The sequence below is a fragment of the Ascidiella aspersa genome, chromosome 9, assembly GCF_963924565.1.
Source record: "Ascidiella aspersa chromosome 9, kaAscAspe10.2, whole genome shotgun sequence".
NCBI lineage: Eukaryota > Metazoa > Chordata > Ascidiacea > Phlebobranchia > Ascidiidae > Ascidiella > Ascidiella aspersa.
The window spans coordinates 14,531,487-14,542,748 of NC_139455.1; the positions used below are offsets into that span (position 1 = coordinate 14,531,487).

The 11,262-nt window shown below is 40.0% G+C and overlaps 1 protein-coding gene across 1 annotated transcript; it reads left to right on the forward strand.

The window, feature by feature from the left end:
* Window positions 1-4,093: 4,093 nt before the first annotated feature.
* Window positions 4,094-10,287, forward strand: LOC146133142 (LIM/homeobox protein Lhx3-like). The gene is made up of 6 exons (XM_083397657.1): window positions 4,094-4,133; window positions 6,958-7,132; window positions 7,715-7,917; window positions 8,750-8,907; window positions 9,339-9,588; window positions 9,728-10,287. The coding sequence occupies exons 1-6, from the start codon at window positions 4,094-4,096 to the stop codon at window positions 10,285-10,287; spliced, it is 1,386 nt and encodes a 461-aa protein (XP_083253783.1).
* Window positions 10,288-11,262: the final 975 nt, after the last annotated feature.

Sequence of the window (11,262 nt, forward strand, 5' to 3'; positions counted from 1 at the left end):
ATACTTTCGGTGCCCGTCGCGTGCCTACAATTAGACACCCTGGTAAGAGTTGGGTGTTGGGTTTCACCCACCTAGCGTAAAGTACCTTAAAATTGGCCGAGCCACGAGAAACAAATCGCCAAGTGAATCTACATAGATATCTTAAATAAAGGTAAGTAGATCAGACAAAATGTTAAATCACACTATGATTTCATAGATTATAAAAAGCCAAATTGAAAAAGGCTTTGATATTTTCTTACATAATTTTTCACGAATGAACTGAATTTGTGCTCTAATGGATTTGTACTCGAAAATTTAATTTTTTATCTGTCAACAGAAGCCTTTTGTCACTTCGTTTATCATTACCGAAAACTAATGACTCTTTAAATATTGCTGTTTCTGTATATAAGATTTTTATATGACAAACATTATAACAAAAAAGCGATAAAAATATTTTAACCCAATTTAGATGGAGTGGTATATTCTAAAAGTAATAAATATGTTTTAGCCTACCTCGTATGTTTTCTTAAACTCTGTATAGCCGCACGATGCCACATTTTGATTGGAGATAAAATCGGATGATTTCGACGGAAAATATTGAAAGGCATTAAGTGAAACACTTTTGCCAAACTTTGTTTGACAGTGCCGCATAATTGCAAGCACTGCACTGCGCTTCGAAACTTTAATGAATATAGTGCTTGATGAAAAATTTAAGTCTTGTCAAAATATTTATCGTCGGTCCTACTTACCAGCGATTTATGCTTGGTGGGAAAATCGACGAAAGTAACGCGCGGCAAAGAAGGGCGCAGCGCCTGTTCGGTAGCAGATGGCAGGCCCACAGTAAACCGGGACCCTCCCTTTTCCCTGCGCCGTGCCTTCACGAGGCGCTCTCTGTTAGCTGGTCACTAAATCCTCGGCAATTTCCTTTTTCTCACTCGCGTCCGCCGATCGCCACAGCTTCTCGCTTGCTTTCGTATATTGGCCGCCGCTCGTCAGTTGTTGTTTGATTGTTGTTGCTGTCGCCGTCAGTGAACTTGCGTATTATTGTTGCCGCACGACACCTGCGTCATAGAAAGGCAACGGATCAATTCGGACCTGCTTTATTTGGAATACTTTCAACCTGCTTATAACAGCAAAAAGTAAAACTATATAGCGTTCAACCTTTAGTTTATTCTAAAACTATCAGAAACTTTAAGTACGCAAGTGAAGAAAAATGCGGAGTGAAAGTGTAGGTCAGTAGATTTATTTAAACGATGCTGCTATATATTAAAAAAACACTGCACCTCTCTAACTTATATATATAAATTACAATGAACGTGTAATACGGCATCATAATATAAACAAGGAGCTATACTGTGGCTAACAGTGCGAGTTCATTTTCTTTTTAGTCCTGAGCCGCGCGTAAGTTTTTGATGCGCAAAAACGATGCAATCGCAAGCGTCGATAACGTCAGGGAGACAGAGATTTGCCGCATATCGCTATGTTCCGCTTTCACCTTTACGAGCACGCGCGCGAGCAGCAATCGCGAATAAGCGAGCCATTAAACTCATTCGCTTAACCGCCACCCGTCCGCGATTAAGCGGCACGTTGCACACGGAAGGTGCGCCGAGCGTACGCCAAGGACCCAGCCATTAACGCGCCATTTTCCTGGTGTTTTCGTTGCAGAATCGGCTGCATTATTTATGCCACTTTCCTTCACGCCTTCCCCGCTTGAATGTTCTAGCGCCATCGTCTGGGCAAGACGCTAAGGTATAATGTGACACTCGTCCGAAAGTCCATTCTCCGGGCAGGGCAGGTACAAAGTTCAATATTGAACAATTAAAGCAGTGATTAAAAAGCAAACGCAAGGTTAATATATTTCAACAGTAATATTTACAAATAACGCCACAGGAACGTGCTTTAGTTATATGTACTATTGAGATATTTTATATTAACTATTAAGAAGTTACCAAAGATTAATTTAAACAGCCAATATTTTTTACTTTTTTACAAACATTTACTATAACAGTTGTAATTTGCGAATAAGATGAAAGATGTTACTTAATAACAACGTGCATCAAAATCTCATCTGACACAATTTACCTATTTTTGTGGAGGTATTTAAATACGGAAGCCTAAAATCATGCAAACGTGAATCCCTATAATCGACACGAGCTAATTGAGTTTTGCAGTAAGAGCTTAATTATGTCGAGTAGGATTTTCGTCCAAGTCCATGTTTCCACGGCGTCTTGTCAATCTAGATTGCCGCTGTCGCATAATCGCCCGAATCAATCGCGATATGTTGCCACGGAGAAGGGCGAGGCGGGGTCGCGGGCGACGCCGAAAAGTAAATTCGTCCAAAACTTTTGGCGCAGAGTGCGTAACCGGACACCCCTCCCCTAATGCTCCGATGGCGAAAAATGTGAAGAAAATTCTTGCAAAAGAATCCCAGGCGCCAGGCGATGCATATCTGTTTAAAGGATAAATAATGTAATAGATGAGCCGGTTTCTGATTGAAAATTCGCCGGAAAAAATTTTACCAAAACGACTGCGATGCATGGTTAACGATGAATAATGTAATAGTCGATCTAGCTTCTAGCCTATTCCTTTCTGAAGTAATGTTTACGCAACTTTGCGTGGACCATCGCGTTCGGCGTCTTTAACGCAAGGTGAAATCATATCTTCGATTAAAGTATTCAAGTTTTTTATTAAGATTTCGGCGATAGTCGGCAAATGGATCTCGTATAACCACGTCGCCCAAAACTATCGATTTGGCGCGAGTGCGCGAATTTTAGTTTTTAACAAAGGCCTTAAAAAACTGCCGAAAATAGAACAAAGTATGTAGTTTACGAAACAGTGTCAGGTACAGATAAACGTGGGTTATGTACGAATCTAACGCATTTAAACTAGTGCTTTTCCATTTGCGATAGATTAGAGTTGATAGATTAGACCTATGTCGGTCGCCATTTTGATTTCTGCAATATGGACGATGTTGAAGTCCGTTCAGGAAAGCACTATTAAAGCGCATTTGCTCATTATATCGTTTAATAACAAAAATTAATAAATTATGCTAAATTATTTTAATGAACGAATCATTACGATTGCAAAGTTTTCACGGTTTGTAAAAATCCATTAGGTTTCTTTCAAGATTTAAAAAGTATTAATTCCCGACGATTGACAAAGGTGTTGACTTTTTTGTGAAAATGCACAAAAACATGTACATTGAACTTAAATGTAAAATTGTAGTTTATAATTTGTAGTTTGGCAGTTACCCAATACAACTGGCTATTTTTGTTATTTCCTTAAAAATTTATTCTTTCATCTAACGCCTGGAGTATTTTTTGTGATACATTTCTTCTATAATTGAAAACGAGACAATATTGCTATGCTTACAAATTATCCTATCAGGTTTACCCTTGAAAGTTTGTTCCGCCTTCAGCGTGATACCTCTTCGTAGGAAGTCCAGGATTGGCGCAGGGTTGAAAATTAATGTTTTAGTCCAACGTTATAACACTGCTTTATATGTTGCAGAAATAATAGTTTAAATATCACAATGGAAAGCAAGACTTTTCATCCGAATCTGTTGAAAGCCAAATTAAAGCAAACCTCGATTCCGATGGCACACCAACTACACAACCTGACGTCATCTTCTGGATCCTGGGGAGCAGACGAAAAATTAGGAGGAGACAAATTAGCGTTGCCTACAGAGAGAAACAGCAACAACAATTCACGTCATCACTTGTACAGTGGCCAAATTAACAGCAACAACCAGCAGCAGATGTTGGATCGCTGTTTGGATAAGTACGTTGATGTATCTGATGACGATGACTTTGCTTTCCACGAGGAAGATGAAGGAGACGATGGTGATGATGGCATTGTACTGGACGGCGACCAGGACGACGAGTCTTTGGTCGATCTTGATTTTGGTGCTGACTTTCTGCATGACAACCGGGAAGACGATAATCGTGCGGCCCACGGCGGCTTGTCACGGAAAGATTCTAATGCAAAGAGATTTGAGAGAAATGATGACGGCAACTGTCTTAACGATTCCGGCATCGGATGCGAACAGAGCAATTCCAGCGGTAACGTCACTGCACTCACACATAATCGTCAAAAAGAACAGGAAAACAACCACATGATGTTCTCTTTTCTATCATCGGATGAAAACATTAAAGGTATAGCCTTCTAATTAAAAGTATATAACTGTAAAATGTGTTGTTTATGCTTGAAAGTATTTCACATGACTTAATCTTGATAGGAAATTCTAAGTAGCGCTGACTTTATACCATCTTCTAAATAAGTAAGTTATTGTTCTTGCAATAGACTGCGCTAAGCAAACGTCCAATTCCAATGCAAAACTTGCATCTCTTTCGCCTCTACATTTTCAGAAATAAAACAAGGCTGTTCGCATTTGGTTAGGAAGCAAAAACTCTTTTTCTCGGGCTTTTAGATCGCGTCATCTAACCTAATTTAAGGGAAATTACGATCAATTTTGCAGTCGGTGCACGCCATAATCCCGTGTGGCAGGCAGTCCACCGAAATCAAATTTGTGTCGATGTTTCGAAGCTACCCGAAGAACAAAAATGCACTTACTTGTAGTACATTTTTGATTATAATTGTCAAAGTTAACTTTGGAAAAATTTGTAAACGAATATTATTATCAAACCTGTAAATAGTAAATAACCATACGCAACCAGGGACTGATCTAGGATTTTTGTTTGGGAGAGGGAACTTTTTTCAGAGATGACGTCACGAATATACGTCATAACGTGACGTCATAAACTAATAATCCTAAAATCATTTGTTGTTCTTAAGCGATGTCGTTCGCTAATACAAAGCTGATATCAGTTCAATCGCGCACAACGCAAACAACTGCGTACACTTTGCACTGGCAAAATATTTTAATTTAAAAAAATACGCGACCACTTGGCCACATGAAAAGGATACGAATGTTGTTCAAAATAACGTCGTTGATGGACTAACTTCATGAGACAGAAAAATTGATAATGAACAGGAAAATGAACTTTGTATTCTTTATGAGTCACACGGCGCAACTTGTCGTATCATTCATAGCGCCTTTGAAAATAGACTTCTTTAAAAGACCAAGCATAGTACAAGGGGATAGAAGTTTTAAACTTTTTGGATTTACATATAGTAAAGACTGCGACCTCGTGCCTCATGATTTACCCCTATGCTACCCAATGGCGTATGTTTTCGAAAGTAAAAATCTCCCAGCACGCCGCAATTTTTTTAAAAAGCTATCGCTTGTAACTTTGATTTGTTTTTATTTCTCTAATAGTAATATAACAATAATAGCCCAGTTTACCATAAAAGTACTAGCTAGGAGATAAGTGTAGTCTTTATAATGACATAAACAGCGACCTCAGCAAATAGGCGGCGCGAGCACTAAGGGGGTATCATGGTGCCAGGTGGACGACTTTCCATTCAATATTAATTCGTTGTTTGACCATAAAGAATTCCGAAGATGTGTCGCACACAGAATATCCACCAGCAAGTGGTTGCTAGTTTGCCGGCCAACCGTAAAGTGCCCGGTGTATATAAATATTTTATCGGCACGAGCCTGGCCATTGGCTTTTAGTAATCTCGCACATGTTTTCGGTATAAATCTTTGACACACTCGTAGTGTCAGCGTCGTTGTTTACAGCATAAACGAAAGCGACTTGTAACGATGTAGTGAGACTTATTGCTGTGTATAAAAGTACGTGTAAATAATTAAAATAAACAAAAGCTAAACTATGTATATATAAATAACGTTCAACTTATTACTGGGCAACTCTACAACTATAAATGATCGGAATCATAGTTTATATTTCGGATTATTATAACTCGCATGAATACATTTGCCACCGACTATTCGCCTTTATCTTTACAACTAAAATATGAATACATGTTTTAAGATGCTACAATGCAGTACTTGAAGGCCATTTTAGATTTCATTCGTTCTATCGCCATTTGAACTGTTTTAACATTGATTTTCAAATATTCACATAAATTAAAAAAAATGCATTAATTTATGTAATTTAGTAGGGGTATCCAAGTTAAACGATAAGCAAACCGTACAAGTACGTGTCATCCTACTACGCCATAGTTATTTTGAAAAATAAAATAAAACCAAGGCCAAGTGCCACGATTCTCTTTCACTATCCAACAGCGCGGCTTGTCAACTTAATGTACAATCGCAACAAGTTTCGGAAATGTTTCCTTCCCGTTTCGTCTTGTTCTTACATGAGGAGCGCATTGTTCGGCATGAAAGTCAAGCGTCTACGCAAATAGACTTTCGCTACCCGACTTGTGATCTACGCGAGTCGCTTCGCACCTAGCCCTGCGTGAAAGCAAAGACGCCGGTCACGGAATCGACGTTTCCGCAAAAGGACGGCTAATGAGAAGAATATTTGTTTACATTGGCCTGTGAGGGAACTCGGCAACCGTTTAATGTTTCGCCCGCAACCTTGCGCTTTCTTTCCATGTAAAAAAAGAATCGGTATATATAGGCTTAGGTTCGACACATGACCAACGTATTCGACTTTGAATCGTATTGTAAAAGTAAACCTGAAAGTAACATCGCGAAATGATTCTCATCACTGAAAATTTTTCAAGCGAAATGAAACTCGCTAGCAGCACGTATAGCCTATGTAGTGCGTTGTCAACCAGTGACTTTAGCTGCGACTCTGAAAACAATCTTGCTGGAATTGAAGGAGCACAAAGTTCTCTCCCACTAATCAATAACGAAAGTAACGAACTCGGTGTTGGGAGTAACAGCGAGAAATTTCGCAGAATTCTAATTGCCCTGAGTAAGTTTAAAACTGGCATCCCTTCATTAGATTAAGTTTAGTCCATGAAATTCAAATTTTGCTTAAACAATCAGTACTGCTTTTGAAACTTTCCGAAATTAAAATAGGTACCGGTATAATTTTTTTTCAAAGACTTATTTTGTGAGGTGTAATGCACCGAATTGTAACATTAACCCTTTTATTCCAGCCGAAATACCCAAATGCACCGGATGCGACTTGCACATCTTCGACCGCTACATCCTCAAAGTACAGGAGAAGCCATGGCACGCACAATGCCTAAAGTGCGGCGAATGCGGCTGCCAGCTCACCGACAAATGCTTCTCAAGGGGAAACTATGTCTACTGCAAGGAGGACTTTTTCAGGTGGGTTTTGTCGTTGGCGAACCACACAAAAATATAGATAAAATGTGGTATCCAATCTAGCAATATGGAGGCTGACACTTTGGCAATAAAAATGGCAATTTAGAAGTGTGGCCATTTGGAGGCACAACAGAACTTTAACGAACTTGCAATATGCATTCTCACAAAATACTGCAAAATATATTTACGTCTCAATACACCTTATTGATAAGCTAGTTAGTTGTACCCGGTGTATATAATAGTCCATTAATTTTAAAGCAAATTTATGGAAAACAGACTAACTTCTTAAAAAATGATATATTTTATGTCTTAATTACAATTTCTCTGACGAGGCGATTAAATCTGTGTAAGGGAGGCTAGTATGTGCAATAAAGAGCAATATAATTTATGTATAGAGCGACAGCGTGTTTGCTGTTATACACGCTAGACGAGCAAAGCGACTATACATCGTGTTTATGGCTAATTCATGACCGCGGGCCGTAAGTTTTTCTGCGCTTATCAGCATTGTCGCGAGCCCAAGGTCTTATCGGTCCGCACAAAATGACCCTTTACCGCCATTTGATCACTATCATATTCTTTCTGCAGGCGACACGGTACTAAGTGCGCCGGCTGCCAGCAAGGAATTCCGCCCACAGAAGTCGTGCGAAGGGCGCAGGACAATGTTTACCATCTGGACTGCTTCCAATGCTTTATGTGCGAACAGGAGCTGGGAACTGGTGACCAATTCTACTTGCTCGATGATAATCGCTTGGTGTGCAAAAAGGATTACGAACAGGCAAAATCCAGAGGTAAACATCTTAGAATATTTTAAAATACATTACTTTTCGCAAAGTTATTAAAAAACACATTCCTGATTGAACATCCGGTGAGAAACGTATTTATGGCATGTTGATCCAACAGGATTCAAAAACCCTGTCGTATTGTTATTTGAAATAAACTAACAACGGAGATAGGATTCTTTGATTATGCTGACGTTTGTCTACAAACACAAAAAGGGAACAGTTTTGATATTTAAAACGCCATCGATTTTAACGCACTTTATCTTTAAAAGTATGCCGGCAGTGTTGTCAATAATATCAAAATGACGCATTTTGCGAGCTATCCGATACTTTGCAGAGATGCGAATTTGAAATAATGACATGCTCGACAAAACCATTTCCGCATCTCAAGTTGCACTTATTGACGGCGCGGTAAATTCCACAACGACGCAAATGGGACGTTTAAGTCGTAAATTCGGGACTACGCGAGTCGCCATCGGGCTCGCGAAACCAATATTTCCCCGCGGAGCGCTTGCCAGCGTTTTCCCGCTGATCGATATGCAAGCCGCTTATCCGATTAGATGAAGGTATATCCGCGTCCAAACGACGTGGCTCCTTTCTCGAAGGCCGTAGTTGCCCCTAGCTTTGATCGCCTGGATCGATATCGTTGCCAACCATGAAGAAAACGAAATAGCCCATTTCCTGGGATGGTTTTAGCCACGTTACTGCATTCAAATATGACGTTATTCATTCGTGCGAAGCTTTGCTTCGAGCACAGCCTAATGATGGACAAAAATTAAACGTCAATGGTCGTCTGTCCTTACCGGCCTGTGGTGATTAACAATTCTGTCTCTGTTCTCAGATCTGGATATGGAAAACGGTTTGAAACGCCCGAGGACGACCATCAGCGCCAAGCAACTCGAAACGTTAAAGATCGCATACAACCAGAGCCCCAAGCCCGCTCGGCATGTCCGCGAGCAATTAAGCTCCGACACTGGATTAGACATGCGCGTTGTTCAGGTAATAAAGTTTTCCTTATGTATCGGCAACCCAAAGCAAGAAAATGTTCTTTCGGTATTTCGACTTCGGATTAAGTCTCGGGGTGCTTACACGATGGTGTCGGGTGTTGCTGGCAGCATGGCTTCTGCAATAAATTCATGCACGATCGTAGTTCTTAAAATGTCGAAGCGCACGAAAATTGCTCGTGTCTAATCTAAGGGATTATTTTGATCCAGCGTTCTATAATTGATGTTTTAAAAGCAAAATTGTAAACTGTGTATACTGGAAACGGTTGGACTGTAAACATTTTTATATTGGGGTCAAACTTAGAAATGATTACGCAAGAGGTACCGGTAATAGCATATTGACTTATTTTGGTAGCAAATGCTCCTGGCCGATAACCTTGTACAAGCGTATTCTTATTTTTTACTTAACCATTACCGTTTATGCAGGTCTGGTTCCAGAACAGACGGGCAAAGGAGAAAAGACTAAAAAAGGACACGAACCGACAAAAATGGGGCGAGTTTTTTCGTAATTCAAACAACAGCACAAGCGGATCGAGTGCGCCACCTGTCGGCGGAAAGAGAATGAGAGGAAATAGTGACAGAAAAGGAGTTTCCCAAGAATCTACCCTAACCACATCACAACCTCCGTTGGGTGTCAACGGTCTAGTTGAAGGCTCATTTCCAACAAATTCTACCGGTTAGTAAAACTATTGTAAAATATAGCTTAGACGTAGATGGCGGGGTTGCGATATGTAAGCCTATTTTTAAGTCTTACTTACCTTATAAGAGCAGAAAAGTCGAACGGCTGATCAAAATTCATCTACTTTGTTTTGCAGATTTTCACCCGATGGTTACCGAACTAAACAACCCAGCCAACAGAGTAGATACCCTCTCTATTCACGAAGGTACGTTCAGGGCTGGATGCGACAATGAACAGGCTAACTTCTTATGCAAAATTGATGATGCGGCGTGTGCTGGTGGTAGCATCGGACAGAACTGTGCCTCCAATCAACCACAAACATTGCCAATGGATTACCAGGCGGCACCCCGTGCTTACGGAGACGGCCTTTCACCAAACTGCTTTGAGGGACAGACTGAACTAACCACTGGCAATCTGTTTTTTCCTGGTCGATTAAACGAAATCCTACCTAACCAAAGCAACCATCATAGCCTTCAGCATTCGAATAGTAGGTTGACAGTTGACCCTCGATCGGTCGGTGGTATTAACCTGTCAGTTATGAATCACGGCCAGTTTCAAGGCGGTTGTACCGACGCATACCACATAAGGCACAACGAAGACGGAACGTCAAATAGTAGTGGCCAATCAAATTTAAGCGACATTTCTTCAAGCCCGAGCTCGTGGTTCGGTGAATTCGATCACATTCCCCATTATTAGCGACATTAATTTATAAGTTTTTATGTGCTTGTACATATTTATTTGGTTATCTACGGTCTATCACTGCGAAATTTTAAATATTTTGTTTATCTTTATCGACGCAATAGTTAGTGCACGGCACTTTTTTATTCCGTTGTTATCCTGTTTGCGAATGCGACGTTCCCTTCAATCCTTTCCATTCATTCCATGTGAAAATGTTTATTTTGTGACCTCTTCATTTCGTGTGACCCTCCACAAACAATGATGTAAATGAAGAACTTTTGGTGTGAAATTAGCAGTGTTTCAAATAAGTCAATTTTACACAACTTTACGCAAATTCCTTTTTTAAATAGCTTTCAGCCCCATGCAAGTCCTAGCCAGCACAACAAATTAGATTCAAGCCGAATTATTTGCATGTAGATTTAATCGTTTAACCCAGTACTTCCTAACCCGTTTTATGCCCGGCGTACATAAAACTCGGTGAAGCACAGAAAAGCGTGATTAACACAAAAGTTAAATAATATAGATGTTATCGATTCACGCAAATTGAAAAACGCCTTTATGTCGGTTGAGCTTGGGTGAAAGTAAGCCGAAGCGGTCCGGAACGGCGTTCCGGTAAAACAACTTTCGCAGGTTTCGCACAGGTACGATAAAAACATATATTTTTATAACAGGCCATCCGCCATCTAGTTTAATGTGCTTAAACTATAAGATTTTAGCTGCATCTTGTGCACTCCATCTCACAAAAACTCAGATTTAATTGTTTGGACATCCTATTAAGACGTTGCTTTGTGACGTCATCTTGAAAAAAATTCATGCGTTTCGGTAAAGACAATTTTTTTTGCGTTTCGGTAAGACATTTTTAGAAACATAAAAAAGGTTGGTGCGTAGCGCGTCAATTTTTGTATTTACGTAGGTAAAATAGGCAAAAAAGTGCAGTTTGTGTTGGGTCGTGCGTTTTATATCAAACCCTGCTCATATTTTAGTGTTTTTCAA